Source organism: Camelus ferus, chromosome 4 (assembly GCF_009834535.1).
Source record: "Camelus ferus isolate YT-003-E chromosome 4, BCGSAC_Cfer_1.0, whole genome shotgun sequence".
In the NCBI taxonomy this organism is placed as follows: domain Eukaryota; kingdom Metazoa; phylum Chordata; class Mammalia; order Artiodactyla; family Camelidae; genus Camelus; species Camelus ferus.
The window spans coordinates 35,011,707-35,029,807 of NC_045699.1; the positions used below are offsets into that span (position 1 = coordinate 35,011,707).

Genomic DNA, 18,101 nt, shown 5'->3' on the forward strand with positions numbered 1-18,101 from the left:
GTTCTGTCTCCCAAATTTGGGCATGTAGTATTTTCCTGTTTTTCAGTTTTGAATGTTTTCTTCTTGAGTTCTTAAATTAGAAATTGTTTCCAACTCTAATGTAGTGATTTTCTTTTAAACTTTTTTTGTTGAGTTATAGTCATTTTACAGTGTGTCAAATTCCGGTGTAGAGCACAATTTTTTCAGTCATACATAAATGTACATATATTCATTATCACATTTTTTTTCTCTGGGCTGCCACAAGATCTTGTATGTATTTCTGTGTGCTATACAGTATAATCTTGTTTATCTATTCTACATATGCCTGTCAGTATCTACAAATTTTGAACTCCCAGTCTATGTAGAGATTTTCTTGTTACAACTTGTTGATTTCCACTTTGATAGTAGTGTGGTAAATACGTATGTGTGTGTGTTTGTACACAGCCTTTTGAAATTTGTTGTGATTTACTTTTTGTACTGAGCTTTGATAATTGTTACTTGTTTGGTTGAAAGAATGAGTATTCTGCTGTTGTATTTGCAGTGTTCCGTATTTGACCATTAGTTCAAGTTGATTAGTTAAATTGCTAAATCTTCTATATTTTTTATTTCATCTGTCAGATCAAATCCTTAATTAATGAGAAAAGTGTAGTACACTATCCCTTTATGTAGATTTGTCAATTACACTTACTCTGTCAATTTTTGCTGTATATATTTTCAGGACATTATTTCTTGCAGCTAAGATTCAGATTTGTTCTCTCCTCCTGGGTGAATTGAATTTTTTTTTTGTTATGTACTGACTTCATCTTTTGAGGCTTTTTGACTTACAGTCTGTTTAATTTGCCATTACTGTAGTCAGCAGCTTTCTTTTATTTTCCTGGTTATCTTTTTTTTTCTTTTTTTTTTTTTTTTGAGTGGCTGAAGCCAGTAGTGTTTTAATTTCACAGACTTGAAACACTAGTGTTTCTATAGGCTGGGCAGTCCTTCCTCAAAACAGCGACATAACTAAGCAGCAAAGTCCTTTTAATCCCACAGAGTTTTCTCTAGTACCTGAAGAACTTTTAACAAGATAGCAGTACATGGTTTTTCTAACTGGGTTCTTCCTCTTAAGGAAATTTATACAGTGTGTAATACATTTACACACTTGGACCATACACCTGTAAATAAGCATTTGTGATACCTACATGATTTTGAACTAAACTGAGGGAACTAAACTCAATGAAACCAGACCTTAAAGCCTTTGAGACAGCATCTTCAACAGGTTTCCCATAGAAGGATTAGAGCTGATTGTTTCTTCCAAAGGAAGAAATACTATGTACTGCATTCTTTTATTGAGTTGGAGATACATATGATCTGATGTACATAGTATGTTTCCTGAAAGATCTGTAATACTTCTATTTCTAGAGGAAGTTCAAGCTAAGATCTGTAAGCATGAAGGCCTTGCACCGAGTAGGAAAAGGCATACTTCCCATATAGAAGTTGTATGTGTTTCTTACAAGGTAAATTAACAATTTTACAAAGATTGTTCTTTCAACGTAAGAAACTTGTACCTTGGATTTGAAATAGCTAGTGGAACACCTACGTTTACCAAATGAGAATCAAGCCTTTTCATGCAGTCAAAAAATCTTTCACTCTTTTGGGTCTTTAAACATAGAACTTCATGCAGCTTTTAATGAAACATTAAAAAGAGATTTTTTTTTCCTGGTGGGTCCCTTAAATATTTCACTAGGTACTCCAAACCTTGTAGACATACTCTGTACACTGAAAGCACAATCTGTATAAAAAAATCACAGAATCACATACACCTTCTATATAGGAAACTGAAAGCCTTTTTTTAAATTATTTTTTTAATTGCAGATATTTTTAAAATTTACCTATATATACTGTTCATTGTTTCTAAGAAAAGTTTAGAGCTTTAGCTTTTTAAACTTAACATAGTTATCAAAGGAATAAAGCTAACCACAAAATAAGAACAGAATTCAGTAATCCAGTCATAAATCACGGTTACATGTGCTTACACATATTCAAGAATTCAGTCATCTAAGTTATAAATAATAAGTAGTTCATTTGTGCCCCCCCCCCCTTTTTTTTTTATAAGATTCCACATGTAAGTGATACCATACGGCATTTTTCTCTTTCTTTTCTGGCCCACTTCACTTAGAATGACAATCTCCAGGTTCATCCATGTTGCATTATTTTCTTTTTTATGGCTGAGTATCATTCCATTGTATATATATACCACAGCTTCTTTATCCAGTCATCTGTCTATGGACATTTAAGTTGTTTCCATGTGTTGGCTACTGTAAATAGTGCTGCTGTGAACATTGGGATGCATGTCTTTTTGAATTATATTTTTCTCTGAGTATATGCCCAGGAGTGGGATTGCTGAATCACATGGTAAGTCTATTTTTAGTTTTTTAAGGAACTTCCATACTGCCCTCCATAGTGGCTGCACTAATTTACATTCCCACCAGCAGTGTAGAGGGTTCCCTTTTCCCCACACCCTCTCCAGCATTTATCATTTGTATACTTTTTAATGATGGCCATTCTGGCTGGTGTAAATTGATATTTCATTGTAGTTTTGATTTGCATTTCTCTGACAATTAGCGATGCTGAACATTTTTTCATGTGCCTATTGACCATTTGTATGTCTTCACTGAAGAATTGCTTGTTTAGGTCTTCTGCCCATTTTTGGATTGGGTTGCTTGGTTTTATATTAAGCTGTATAAACTATTTGTATATTTTGGAAATTAGTCCCTTGTTGGTCACATCATTTGCAAATATTTTCTTCCATTCTGTAGTTGTCTTTTCATTTTGTTGATGGTATCCTTAACTGTGCAAAAGCTTTTCAGCTTGTAGATCCCATGTATTCATGTTTGCTTTTATTTCCATTACCCCAGGAGCCAGTTCAAAAATATATTGCTGTGATATATGTCCAAGAGTGTTTTGCCTATGTTTTCCTCTAGTTTTATAGTATTTGGTCTTAGATTTAAATCTTTAATCCATTTTGAGTTTATTTTTGTATATGGTGTTAGAGACTATTCTAATTTCAGTGTTTTACAGGTAGCTGTCCAGTTTTCCCAGCACCACTTATTGAAGAGACTGTCTTTTCTCCATTGTATGTTCTTGCCTCCTTTGTCGTAGATTAATTGACCATAAGTCCATGGGTTTATTTCTGGTCTTTCTGCCCTGTTCCATTGATCTATGTGTCTGTTTTTGTGCCAGTACCATACTGCTTTGATTACTGTAGGTTTGTAGTATAGTCTGAAGTCAGGGAGCATGATTCTCCCAGCTCCATCTTCTTCAAGGTTGTTTTGGATATTTGGGGTCTTTTGTGTTTCCATACAAATTTTAACATTTTTTGTTCCAACTCTGTGAAGAATGTTGTTGGTAATTTGATAGGGATTGCATTGACTCTGTATATTGCCTTTCCTTGGTTATCTTTTTTCATTCATTTATTTCAAGCTTTTTATTTCCCTCGTATCTCATTTAAACAAGGATCGCTGGGTGTTGTGTTTCATGTAGTCTCTTAAATAGCACATAATGGTCCATTCACATTTATTGTAATTACTTACATGTTTGGACTTATTTTTACCATCTTATTCTGTGCTTTTTATTTGTTTCACTTTTGAATATTTCGTAACTCTCTTGCCTTCATTTGAATTTTGGGGGCTTAATTTTTCTTTTTTATTGTTTTGAAAATTATGCATTCTTCTCTTGTTTTAATGGTTATTAAATTTCTTAACAAATATTTTAATTAGAATCTAGACAATTGAATCTTCATCTCCTCCTGAATAAAGATTTTAGACTAGTTTTATTTTAATAACTTATTCTCTGAATTTATATACTATCTTAATTGTCTTGTTTTTTAAACTCTTCAAGATATAATAACTATTATGAATTTAAACTGTCAATATTTGTTTAGAATTACCCCACATATTTTCTGTTTGCATTGCTTTTCATCCTTTCTTGCATTTCTTTTCTTCCCTCTGGGATCTCTTTCTTCCAGAGGACATTTCTTTTAATGAGGCTTATCTAGTGGAACACTTGATTTGTCTGTAAATATTTTGCTCTAAATCTTAAAGATGTATTTACTGGATATAAAATTCTACACTGAAAGTTTTTTTGTTTTTTTTTTTTTCTTTTTTAAGCACATACAAAGTGTAATTCCATTGTCTTCTGCTGTGAATCTAATCTTAGTTTCTTGGATAGTAATTCCCTTTTTCTCAAGAGGCTTTTGAAATCATACCTCTGTTTTTGGTGTTACATAGCTTCACATATATTTAGGTATGAATTTATTTATTTATTTATTTAGCTTCAGATTTAAGGAGCTTCTCAAATCTATGGCTCAGAAAATTCTTAACCTGTTTTCTCTACATGTATTGCCACTGACCCATTATCTGTCTCCTTTCCTTCCAGAAAACTTACTAGATTGTTAGGCTTTCTTGGTCGTCAGTGTCTCTTAACATCTTTCAAATTTTTCATTCTTTTTTCCATTTTTCAGTTTTATTACGTAGAATTGTTACAGTTTGACTGCATATACACAGTATATTGCCTGTAAATACATATACACAATATGCTGCCCATATTTTAAAAATTTACATATATGTACTGTTCATTGTTTCTAAGAACATTTAGAGCTTTAGCTTTTTAAACTTAGTTTGTGGTTGGCTTTATTCCTTTGATAACTAAAGATACATCCACCCCACTGTTAATAGCAACATTCTTTATAATTGCCAAGATATGGAAGCATCCTAAGTGCACATCAATAGATGAATGGATAAAGAAGTTGCTGCATATATATGTAATGGAATATAACTCACCCATAAAAAAGGATATCTTGCCATTTGTGGCCCTTCATTCACTTTTTTTCCTCTTCTTTTCACTTCAAAAGCCAGAATTTTTAACTAGCATAAACATTTCCATTGCATCAAAAACAACAAAATACTTAGAAATAAACTTAACCAAAGAGGTTACCTATACTCTGAAAACTTTAAAACATTGATGAAGGAAATTGAAGAAGATACAAAGAAATGGAAAGATATGTTGTACTCTTGGATTAGAAGAATCAACATTATCAAAATGGCTGTACTACCCAAAGCAGTCTACAGATCCAGTGCAACCCTTGTCAAAATACTCAATGACATTTTTCACAGAACTAGAACAAAGAATTCAAAAATTTATATGGGATCATAAAAGGTCCCAAACAGCCAAAGCAATCTTTTGTAGGGTTTTGGTTTTTGGTTTTTGGTTTTTTTTTTTTGGTCTGTCTGCTTTTTGTTTTCTTTCGTTATGGTCTGATGACTAAAGAAGTTCCTTTAACATTTGCTGTAAAGCTGGTTTGGTGGTGCTGAAATCTTTTAGCTTTTGTTTATCTGTGAGGCTTTTGATTTCTCCATCAAATCTGAACAAGAGCCTTGCTGGATAGAATGTTCTTGGTTGTCAGTTTTTTCCTTTCATCACTTTAAATATATTGTGCCACTCCCTTCTGGCCAGTAGAGTTTCTGCTGAAAAATCAGCTGATAACCTTATGGGAGTTCCCTTGCATGTTATTTGTTGTTTTTCTCGCTAATTTTAATATATTCTCCTTATCCTTAATTTTTGTCAATTTGATTACTATGTGCCTTGGTGTGTTCCTCTTTGGGTTGATCCTGTGTGGGAACACTCTGTGCTTCCTGGACTTGGGTGACTGTTTCCTTTCCCAAGTTGGGAAAGTTTTTGGTTATTACCTCTCCAAAAATTTTCTCAGGTCCTTTCTCTCTTTTCTTTCTGGGACCTCTATAATGTGAATATTGATGTGTTTCATGTTGTCCCAGAGTTCTCTTAAACTATCCTCATTTTTTTCATTCTTTTTTTTTTTTCTGTTCTGCAGTAGTGATTACCACTAATCTGTCTTTTAGCTCATTGATCCATTTTTCTGCCTCATTTAGTCTATTCTTGATTCCTTCTAGTGTGTTATTCATTTCAGTGATTTTATTCAATTCTGGGTATTCTTTATATTTTCCAACTTTTTGCTAAAAACTATGCTCTTGCATCTATACTCTTGAGTTCTCTGAACATCTTTGCCATCATTACTTTAAACTCTTTCTCAGATAAATTGCCTATCTCCTCATCACTTATTTCTTTTGGGATTTTATCTTGTGCCTTGGCCTGGGAGATACTCCTCTGCTGCCTCATACTGTCTGTTTTTCTGTTTGTGTTTTTAGGTAGGTTAGTTAGTTTCTCGACCTTGGAGAGGTGGCCCTTTGTGGGAGACGTCCTGTGCGTCCCAGCAGTACACTCCTGTTTTGTCACCCAAGAGCCAGGGTCCAGCTGGTCCCAGTGTAGAGTCTGGCCTGTGTTTGTGGATTCCTTCCACAGGCTTTGGGATTGTTTTCTTATTTCTGCTATCTGCCCCCTGGTGGATGAGGCTGGATTAGAAGCTTACGTAGGTTTTCTGGCAGAAGGAGTTGGTGCCTGCCCACTGCTGGGTGAAGCTTGGTCCTGGACGCCTGGTGGGTAGGAGGTCTGCTGATGGGTGGGGCTGTGTTCCCTCCCAGTATGTTGTTTGGCCTGAGGCTTCCCTACAGGCTGTTGGGTGGGGCTGGGTCTTGGTGCTATCAGCCTCCAGGAATGCCCATGTAGATGAACACTGCTGGAATGTCTACCACCAGCTGTTGTATCCCCTGGGTGAGCTGTAGCCATCCCTTATGTCCCCAGGAGACCTTCTAAAACCAGCAGGGAGGTCTGGCCCAGGTTCCTATGAAATAACTGCCTCTGCCTTTGGACCTACCTGGCTCATGTGAGACTCTGTGTACATGTCCCAAGAGAATGAAGTCTCTGTTTCCCCCAGTCCCATGGGACTCCTGGAGTTAAGCCCCACTGGCCTTCAAAACCAGATGTCCTGGGGTCTCCTCCTCCTCCCAGTGCTGGAACCCTGGGCTGGGGAGCCTGATGTGGAGTTACAACTCTCACTCCTGTGGGAGGGCCTCTGTGACTTAATTATTCTTCAGCTTATGGATTGCCCACCCCGGGAAGGGGGAAGTATGGGGCCTGATTGTATCTCCAGCCCCTCCTACCGTCCTGCTGTGGTTCCGTCTTTATGTTTCCAGTTGAAGAAGATCTTTTTTGTTAGATTCCAGTCTTTTTTTCGACGGTTGTTTAGCAGTCATTTGTGGTTTCATTATAGTCACGAGGAGAGGCGAGCTCATGGTCCTACTACTCCACCATCTTGACTGGAAATCTCAAATTTCTCTTTTTTTTTTTCTTTTTTTCTTTTCATTTTTTTGTCTCTGTACTGCATTCTAGATCCATTTCTCTTTGGTTCTTTTTCAGATCTACTTGTTCTTTACTTATATTTTCAATCTTTTATTTCTTAAAATATAGTAAACGTACTTATTTTATACTTGAGTCTATTCCGGTATGATTCTACTTTCTATTTCTAACTTACTCTTGATGCTTTATTTTCTTGTGTGTTTTTCCAGAAAGCTGTTCCTTTCTCTTGGAACTTCATCTGCATTAAATTCTTTGATGATAAAGGTAGATTCCCTGCAGAGTGAATTTTTGTTATAAACCATTGGATATTTTTAAACCAGGGTCACAGTTTACAGAATTCTCAATTTCAGGGGTTTTGAACTTCCTTAGGTATGTCATGTAACTTCAGGTACAAATCTATTTAAGACTGATTTGGGTTAGTAACTCTTAGGGTGAATTTTTTGTTTGTTTCACAGTTCAAGGCATAGCTTGAGACAGAGTTTACCTTGCTATTGCTAATGGTGGTGGTGATGGAGTAATTTCTAGTTTATCCTCACACTGAGAGTATAGCCTTTGGGGGATGGTTTCTGTTAAACTCTCCACCTTGGAGAACTCTGGGCTTTGTCTGCAACACCCCTCTCTCAGGAGATCATAAAAATGAATGTGCAAGGTTACCACCTGGTTGGGCACATACCCTCAGCGTAAAAGGCAGTTTCATTTTTCCACTTCGGGTTCCTGCCTGCACTGGAATTTTGGCCAGAATACCTTACTTTGATGCTAACTTATAAATACATTTACAAATATATTTTAGTATTTTATATCTTATTTTTAATTGTTTACAGCAAGAGAATCAAGAAGGATACTTCATTAGATATGCTGCTAGAAATGAAAGTTTAAAGCTACTTTTTTTAAGTCCTAAAATCTTATTGTTTGAAAAATTCTAATTATAGTATAACATACACACACACACAACATTTACATTTTCATTTAGCCATTGGATACCAATAATTTATCTTTCTGCCACATGCTGCTGATTGCCAATGAAGAAGATGGATGAATAAATGGGAGGTGTGGAGCAGTAGTACTCCTAAAAGCAAGAAATAAGTAAATACTCTTCTTTCAGATTTTCTTTTGTTTAATGTTGCTTAATAGTCACGCAATATAGGCCCCTCTGAATTTAGAGCAGTGGAGTACAGGAGCCATGGGCCACCTGTATGGGCAGTTTTGATGTTCTGGAAATGCACATGCAAGAGTTGGTTTACATTCCTGCGTTTTTCAAGTTGAGAGGGTTTCAAGGTTTAATGGTTATGTACTGGCCCATTTTGAATTGCAGTCAACGCATGTGATTGGAGAGTAGCATAATGATTAGAGGATAAATAACTCCAGATATGTGAATCCTCTGGCAGTGTTTGGCAATTTGTACTGGCATTTGTTTTAATTTTATTTTTAACAGTTTAATTTCAAATGTTGAAAGAGTAATAACTTACATATGATCAATTATGTATTATCACTAATAAAATGTCAGGCTTTCCTTATTTTGAGGGTCCAAAATATCAAAAGGAACAAAAATTATAGTTAAAATCCTATCTGGCAACCTTTGGTGCAGGAGAATTTTAGAAATTTCATTTCTAAAATAATGTATGTATTTTGAATATAAAGATTTAAAAAAATTTTTTTAAACTAGGTTCAGGACTTCTGGCAATCTTATAATCACTCGTGAGATTGATGTGGCAAAAAATCAGTCCTTTTGGTTCATCAACAAAAAATCTACAACCCAGAAAGTAGTAGAAGAGCAAGTTGCAGCCTTAAATATTCAAGTGGGCAATCTTTGCCAATTTCTACCTCAGGTATGAGAAACTTAAATGTAAAGATAAGAAAATTTTATGTATAATGTTTCTTCTTTATGTCGTGAGAATGTAAATATTTTTAAGGGTTATTGTAATGGTTACTATTCAAAATGAGCATAGCAGTCTTAATACTTACAAAAGTTCTCTGTCAATGGTAGCATCTCATCTCTTACAGTATAATCTTACTAATTTGTAGTAATTTGGAAATTTTCAATTAGTAGGTCTGTGAAAGTACTGTAAAGGAAATAAAGGTATTATTTTTAAGTACAGAGAGTAACCTGAATAGCTGTGTGCTTCCATCTGTAGGCTCTTAAAATTTTGTTAAACAACTTAGTGTATTTGTATAAAATATTTTATACACTAAGACTATTAAATCTATAGGTGTACGTTCTAAAAACTTTTTATATTTTGTTTAGTAAAAATAAAGCATCCTGATAATGTCTTTGAATGCTGTCTAATGACTGAATTATAGTTCATTTGTTTCTTCAGAAGCAATGATGATTTGATTATTATGTCCAAATTAGCTATAAGTTAAAATTTGGAAGCATTTATCAGCTGATATGAGACTGTCTCCAGAAGTAGATGTTTAAAATTGCCCTTTTAAAAAAAAAAACTTCTAATATTCCAATCCAATTGATGTGTGGTAGATAATGATCATTTCAATCCAGGGGAGTATTTTTTCTTTTATTTTTCAAACTATTTATTATATATAAACATTTTAACCTAGAAATATTGACAGTGAAATTTTTTAAGGTTTTCAAAGAGATGATAGTTTATACCCTAAGTTCATTTTTATTATTTTAAAGAATAATACATGAAAGAACGGCGTTTATATTAAGATTCCCATCTCTAAAGGCTTTTTTCTTTTAAATGAGTTTCATCTTGACAGGCATCATTGAGTGAAATATGTTTTGAACATATTTATAAATGATGGTAGCTGATGTTTAAGTTTTGTGCTGTAGGATAAAGTTGGAGAATTTGCTAAACTCAGTAAAATTGAACTCCTTGAAGCTACTGAGAAGTCAGTTGGTCCTCCAGAAATGCACAGATACCACTGTGATCTCAAAAACTTCAGGGAGAAAGAAAAACAACTAGAGGTATTTATAAATAGACAACTTATTTTTATTGTCTCATTGATGTCCATGTCTCAGAATGTGGGAGAGTGAATAGTAGCTCTGATTCGTTGAGTGAATTCATGTATTTGTGGTTTTTTCCATCCAGGATTTTATTGCTAACATTAATTAAATTAGGTGACAAAAAGTGAGAATGGATTTGATATAAAGTTTGAAAAATTAACTATCATTTCATCAAATACATGTTACTAATTGAATTTCTAAATAACCAATAATAGTATTATAAAGAATTTTTTTCTCTCAGGAAGTTTCAGTATTCTTTTATTCGTTCAATATATATTGAACACCTACCATATGTCAAGCAATGTAAGGCTTTGGATAATACAGCAGGCATCATTTAGACTTTAATACACCATCTCTGTTAGCCATTTCTCATATTTTTTCAGCTGTATAAGGTAGACTTTGTAAAAAAAAAAAAACTATTTAGTTGCAGTGTTCAATTTTTATTTTCACCTTTAATAAACATAAAAATTAAATGTCCTTCTATAGCATATCATTTGAAAAGATGTATTATTTAGTGAATCATTTTCCATATCTCAACAACTAAAATAAATTCAGTAAATTTTGTGATAAGAATTCTCATAAACAGATACTTTCTCTTAAACTGTAACTGTCTGTACGTGACAATGTTTTGTTATAATTTAATGCTGTTTCAATATTATACTTACTCAGAGTGAATGGACAAAGGAGTTGTACTTCTGTTGTCCTACTTCAGATATTTCCAGTCCTTTTATTCTCTTTCACATCAAACAATATAATACTCCCCACTGAAACTACCTATACCATCCTCTGAAAGAAAACAAGCATGTATTCTAGGTTCTCAGTCCATCTTTGCATTTTTTAATTTGCAGTATAGAGATTGAATTTTAGCTTTCCTTCATCTCATTTCTAAGTCCTTAAGTCATGGGTATTCATGACATGCTAATCATAATAATACCACTTTTCATTTGTATGTCACATTACAGCTTTTGTTCAGCTTTCGCCTATAGGAGGTCAGGTTGCTTCTACCCTTGTGGTCAGTTGGGCAGATCTTTCTCTTTTTAGGCAAGAAGAATCCAGGCTTAGAGATGTGGCAGGGCTTCCTCACAGTCCCATGACTAATAAATTGTACAGCTTAGACAGGAACTCAGGTGTGCACATTAGTTTTACACAGTTCTTAAAAATGCCTGAGTCCTTTATTGTGAAATTTTGCTAGGACTGTACATTTTTCATTATTAAAAGATTTGACTTGTCTTTTTTTGGTTAAACTAATTGTTAAATAAATATTTGTTTTAGACCTCATGCAAAGAGAAAACTGAATATCTGGAGAAAATGATTCAGAGGAATGAAAGATATAAACAAGATGTGGAAAGGTTCTATGAACGTAAGCGACATTTAGATTTGATTGAGATGCTTGAAGCAAAAAGGCCATGGGTGGTAAGTCTAGTTGTTAAAGGCAAAATAATGTTTCTTTAAGTAACAAAAGTTATAAAGAAGGCATTAATTAGTGTGTATTCAAATTAGGTGCTTTTGTTCATTTTTGTTTCACATATCACACGTAATAAAATTTATCTGTTTCTTTCTTGGTGAAGTTATATAGCTGTGTGCTATGTTGTTGTTGTTTAACAGGAAACAGTTGTCTGTGTCCTTCATTCTTCCAGATTTGAGTCCTCAACAGATAGTTGTTTTTTTTTTTAATAAAATGTTGATGAGTTAAAAATGTTTACATATGGAAAATTAAATCTTTTGAGCGTCCTTGGGTCACTGAGAATTTACTTGGAGGGTGCTTCTGTTACCAACTTCAGCTACAGAAGAAGCTGAAGGATATTAACTGTAATCTTCCACTCATATGCTTATAACTTTACTGAGGCTACTGTTTTTGATCACTGTGTTATGTATACTTTATTACTTAGAACCACAGTTTGGGCTAAAGATTCATTTCCCTCAATGCGTTACTTTTCAGTGAGTGCAACAAAATAAGAAAGTTTAATGTTTTTAAAGCTAGAATGGGAATAATTATTAGATTAGGAAAGTATGTGGCTATATCTGCGACCTTCTCCACCCCACCCCACCCCTGCTTCACTTTACTCTTTCTCATAATTCCATTATTCTTAAACTTTTTCATTTCTTTATCTCATTTTGATTACATTTTTCCTGTGTCCATTGTTATTCTGCTTTGCCTTTTGAAGTCTTTTGATTTCTCCTTTTAAGACTAATTTCAATCTTTTTTCAGTTTTTTCCCTTTTTAAAAATTTACTCTAATGATTATATTGTTTTCTCTTATTACCATTCATTCTTACTATATGCTCTCTTAGCACTCCATTTTTTTAAACAAATATTAATTCCTGTGACTTGACAAGCAGCATTTTACCTGGATGCTTCATTTTATTTTTCTTTTGAGCCATTTTCCTTTTGTTTTTTTCATTTTTATTTTTCATTACTGAGTTTCTTTTGCTTCTTTTGTTTTTGAATCCCTTATTGAGAGACTAGAGGAGATCCTCACTTTAGTATCCATTTGGATGTAAGTTTTAGAAACAGGAAGAGATGGAAGTCATAGAGTCCAGCCTAGTGATAAATGCTCAATGAATATCAGTGAGTCAGTCGTTAATATTGGTATTTACTATTTCTGAAGTTGTTTTAGAGGGCATTTTTTTTTTAGCAATGGACCTGCCAAAGAGATGTAAAGCTGTCTTTTCATAAATTTAGTTTCTGCCTGTACCTTGACTTTAGTATATGTGTTACTTTAAGCTAGTAGTGCATTAACTTCTCTTTCTTGAACTCATCACAAGGAATATGAAAATGTTCGTCAGGAATATGAAGAAGTAAAACTAGCTCGTGACAGAGTGAAGGAAGAGGTCAGAAAACTTAAAGAAGGTCAGATTCCTATGACACATCGAATTGAAGAAATTGAAAGGCAACGTTACAATTTGGAGGCTCGAATTAAAGAGAAGGTATTTTTCTGGCTCAGTTTTGGAGTCCCTGTATTTTATTTTAGCAAATACAAAAAAATATTTCACAGATTTTTAAAAATATTTTGTAGATTTACTTATAGCTTTGGTTCTTAAACTTTTACTAGGAACTCTACTAGCACAGGGCTTTAAAGATCCTAATCATCATTGTTCGAGGCTTACTACTTTATAGAAATTCTAAGGTATAAAAAAAGAAAAATGAAATGTGATTGTTTCAGTTAGAAGAGGATTCAGGGTAGTGTTCTTAAACATAATGAACTCCTTTTGTGAATTTATCATATGTGGTTTGTAGTTATGTACCCTTTTGAAGGAGTGTAATATAAAAAACTTGATTTTTTAGGAATAAGTAGTATAATGGCATATGGAATATTCCCTGTATTTTGAAAATATAACTTCAAAACTTTTGTGATCGTGGCTTTTAACCTTTAGGGGAGATTTTGGAGTTAGATGTTACTTTGAGAATGGTTTAAACCATAGACCCTGCTATTCTGTAGGATTGTTTTTAGGATAAAATAGCATGAGGAAATAAATGTGAAGAGATAAAGAAACATACCTATGCATATTGCTTGCAGCTATTTTTCATATCAATAGGAATAACATTTTATATATTTGCAAATAAGTGTTGGTATTTTGGGTGTGTTATGAATTCAATCATGGAAAAGCATTGTGGGTTAACTTACGTTAAGAACTTAGTATTTAGATGAACATGGCAACATAATTGGCTTGCTTGAGTTTTTAACTAACTTCCCCTCTTTTGGTTCAATCTTATAGGCAATAGATATTAAAGAGACATCTCAAAAATGCAAGCAAAAGCAAGATATTATAGAAAGAAAAGATAAACAGGTAAGATCTTATGTTGAAATTTTTGTTATGCTAATTTGCCCTAACTTGTGTTCAGGTATGGGTTATGAGACAACTTCATGTTTTGGGAATTGTCTAAGATCCTCCTCATTCTCTATTTCTTGTCTTAATCAGTGAGGGGAACTAAGATTTGGAAGTATAGCCATTGTAGAGAGGCTAATTGGGAAAAATTGCTCAAAACTATTCATATACATGTGTTATAATCTTTGTAGCTGGATGGCTAATAGTTTTTTAATAGTGTGGTGATTTTGTTAATAGCAGAAATTATAAGGGATTTTATTCTGTTTGTTTACATTCAGAGTAGGGTATTACAAAGCTGATTATAAATTCTTTGTGCATGGGTAGGACTTGATGGCAAAATTATTTTAGGATGATTGGGCAAGAAAGTGGGCTTTGTAACTAAGAGATCCCCAGGTGTCTTTAGGGTTCTATTCTCCAGGACTATTCAGAAAATGAAGTTTGAATTACCTGTCTTAAGGGTAAATGTGTAACTTGAAGCATTTCCTGGTGTTTGAAGCATTACGTTAATCTCTCAGTTTTTACCCCTTTTTCTGTGCCTTTATCTTCAAGTCCCAATTCTCTCTTACTTTAATTTCTCCATAGAATAAACCTCAAATTTTCTTGACAGAAGTTTGTTTGCCTGTATTAGTGCACAAGGTATGTGTATAGAGGGGATGTAGAGGCAGTGGGATTGGAGGTGGGGAAGGTAGGGGTAATTCTGTTCTGTGTGATACCTTTTTTTTTTTTTTTTTTATTCCTCAGAAGTCTCAACATTACTTTAAGGTATTCATAGCAAAATCTTCCCTCTCAAAACTCCTCTAAAGTATGTACAGGGCAATCATACTACATCCAAATAGCTGGTGGAGAACTAATGGCTCAACAGAATTAAATGACTTAGAACTCAGAAGTAACTCCCCATGGTACACTCTACTTTCCCCAAGGTAAAATAAAAATTTCCACAGAAATCTTCCTTAATGTGTGAAGTCTTTCTGTTTGACATTTCCCTAGTTCCAAGAGTATCTAGGATTTTTCTTTTTGTAAGATGAGTCAGCTCTTTACTTGTTCCTTTCTCTTTCACTCACCCTTTGCTCTGTGGTTCTTATAATAGGCTGCTAAGTTAGTTGTCTCTCTGTTTACTCTTCTGAATATTCATTGAAATCTCTAGTTGTTGATGTCTTCTCCCTTATTCCTTTTGTCCTTGTGAGATTGAACCCTTTATGCTCCATTTCTATTATGTAGTTAGAGTTTAGAAGGGGAAAAGGCACATTCATCTTTAAAACCCCAAACAGGTTGATAGGTTGTCTAACTGTGAACTATCCTTGCATTCATGTCATAAATCTCACTTGGTATTTTAGTACATTGCTGGATTCAGCTAGAAAATGTTGTATTTTGGATTTTTTGCACCATATGAGATTGGCCTAAGAATTTATTTTGTTCCATCTTTAACTATTTTTTTATTGTTATGCAAGATGTTGTAAGTAGTTTAGTATTCTTAGAACCTGATTTTCTCTTTTTTCCCCTTATCATAATTGCCAGGGCTTGTCACTTTTATAAGTTCTTGAATTTCTTTTTTTTATTTTTAATAAATACAGTTTAGGGTATACATTTTTTCCTCATCATTTGACTACATCTCATGTGTTGATAGGTGCTTTTATTGTTTTTTGGCTTATGATCTTATAATTCTGATCTTAATTAAATTTATATGGGAGTTATTACTGTTTTAATTTCTGTGGATATGGAATTTTTTAAGCCTTTTAAAAGATGTATAGTTCTACTTACATTGCTTTGTGGTTAATAAATATGGACTAAATGACTTAGAGTTTTTTGAAACCTCTTTTATATTTGGTTTTATACATGTTCTACATATATTCAAAAAGAATGTGTATTCTGTCTTTAGGTGTGGTTTTATATATATATGTATGTATCTCAGGCTTACTATAATTATATTATGCAAATATTCTATTTCCTTTTTTTTTATCTACTTGATTTATCCATTTTAAAGTATCAGTACCTCCTGTGAATGTAGATTTGTCTAGTTTTCCTTGTAATTGTATTAGTTCTTGCTTTTTAGATTTTAAAGCTTTGTTGTTTGTTCTTTCATGTTTTGATTTATTTTACCTGTTATAAATAACATATACTGGATTTTGCTTTCTAATTTTTTTCAGTTTGGTGTGAGACACTGTTTCATACAGTAAAGGAGTTTAACCAGCTTATATTTATCATTGTTTTCTACTTACTGTGCTTTTTGTTTGATTCTTCCTGCTCCCCTTTTTATTTTCTGTTGCTGTTGATCAAAGTTTTTATTCCATTTTTTTCTGAAGTTGTATATTCTAAGCCTGTTCTATTGATTACTCTTAAAGTTTAAATAACACATACTTTTAAGTTAATCAGTCGTCTTATTCTTGCACTTAAATGATATCAGAATCTTAGCATGCTTTTATTTCTTCCGCCACCCTATGCCATTGTCATCAGAAATTTTGTCAGTTATTTGAGATGTTATTTTTCACTGTATTTAGAGTTAATAGTATGTTTTATTGGTTTATTTGATCATGTTACTGTTATATCACACTTCTTCTGGCTCCTTTTGAGGATGTGCGGATTTTTTGTTATTTTTTCTTACTGGCCGTCTTCTGTAGGTGTTTTAGAGAAGTTCTTTAGGTGATAAACTTTGAGTCCTTTTGTGCTGAAAAATACCTTTTTTGCAGTCACCTGGAATATTAATGTGGCTGGATATTTAATTCTAAATTACAGTTTTTTTTCTTAACACTTAACACTTTCTTAACACTTTGTTCTGCTTCATTGTCTTCTTGGGTCTGATACAGTCGACCCTCCACATTCATAGTTTCTGCATTCATGGATTTAGCCAATCACTGAGCAAAATTATTCAGGAAAAAAAAATTCCAGAAAGTTGCAAAAAGCAAAACTTGAATTAGCCGTAGCCTGGCAACTATTTACACAGCATTTACATTGTGTTAGGTATTATAAGTAATTCAGAGATGATTTAAAGTTTTGAATTTTTTTTTAAACATTTAACCTAATTGTATTCATGCTTAACCTTGGGATAAGGAATAGATCATTTAGTAAAAACATAGTAAAAACAAAATATGTCTTATGTACAGCTTTTAAACTGCAGTAATGATGTACTTTTGCATCCTATAATAATGATGTATGTAGGTTATATGCAAATACTATGCCATTTTATACAAGGGACTGGAGCATCTGTTAATGTTGGTAGCAATATAGGAAAGTGAGGGGAATGGCAGGGTCCTAGAACTAATGCCCTGAGGATATCAAGGGATGACTGTAATGTCCTTGAGAAGTAGCAGCTACAAGAGGTGGGCAGAGACTGTATTAGAAAACCCTTGAAGATAAAGAATGGAAATTGAACTTGATTCTAAGTGCAGTGAGAAACTATGAGGTGGCTCTGGAAGTTTTTAAGCCATAGAGAAACAGTGTTTCATGTATATATATGTTTTTAAAGAACTCCTGATTGCCTTATGGAGAAGGGACTGTAGTTAATTTTTGCCCCATATGAGGCAAAAATAAAAGCCGGGAGTTCAGTTAGGAGGCTGCTACAGTAGTCTAGGCAAGAGATGATGGTTTCACCTAGGGTGGTAGCAGTTGATAAATATAGAAAATTGAACCAACAAAATTTGCTCAGAGAGTAGATATAAGGATCATACTGTGTAAAAATCAAGGATCCAGTCTAACTTTCTGACTTCACAAGTGATGGATAGTGTTACTTTTTACTGAACTGAGGATTGCTAGGACAGGGAAAACAGAGTTCTGTTTGACTATGTAGAAGAGTTCCATCCTTTTACTGAAAACCTGTTTGTCTTCAAATGTAAAATGTGTTTCTTAAAAACAGTATTTGGTTGGATCGTAGTTTTTTGGTCCATTCTGTGTTTTCCTTTTAATTGGAGTGTTTAATCCATTTGCATTTGATGTAATTACTAAGATTTTACATGTGCCATTTTGTTGAGTTGTTTTCATTTGTCCTATGACTTTTCTGTTTTTCCTCCATTATTGCTTTTATGTTAAATATTTTCTCTTGTACCATTTTAATTCCTTTGTTCCTTTACTATGTATTATTTGAGCTATTT

General features: G+C 33.5%; 1 protein-coding gene across 5 annotated transcripts in view; it reads left to right on the forward strand.

Annotated features, from left to right (window-relative positions):
* The window catches only part of SMC5 (structural maintenance of chromosomes 5), an 87,956-nt gene that overhangs the window by 20,344 nt on the left and 49,511 nt on the right, over window positions 1-18,101 (forward strand). For 3 of the 5 annotated variants that reach the window (XM_032477812.1, XM_032477808.1, XM_032477809.1), the window contains exons 4-9: window positions 8,894-9,056; window positions 10,019-10,153; window positions 11,465-11,605; window positions 12,958-13,119; window positions 13,909-13,980; window positions 14,602-14,655. In XM_032477812.1, the coding sequence (XP_032333703.1) occupies window positions 8,894-9,056; window positions 10,019-10,153; window positions 11,465-11,605; window positions 12,958-13,119; window positions 13,909-13,980; window positions 14,602-14,655 (727 nt within the window). The remainder of the gene's footprint in view (window positions 1-8,893; window positions 9,057-10,018; window positions 10,154-11,464; window positions 11,606-12,957; window positions 13,120-13,908; window positions 13,981-14,601; window positions 14,656-18,101) is intronic. The other 2 variants (XM_032477810.1, XM_032477811.1) reach the window with 1 other exon arrangement.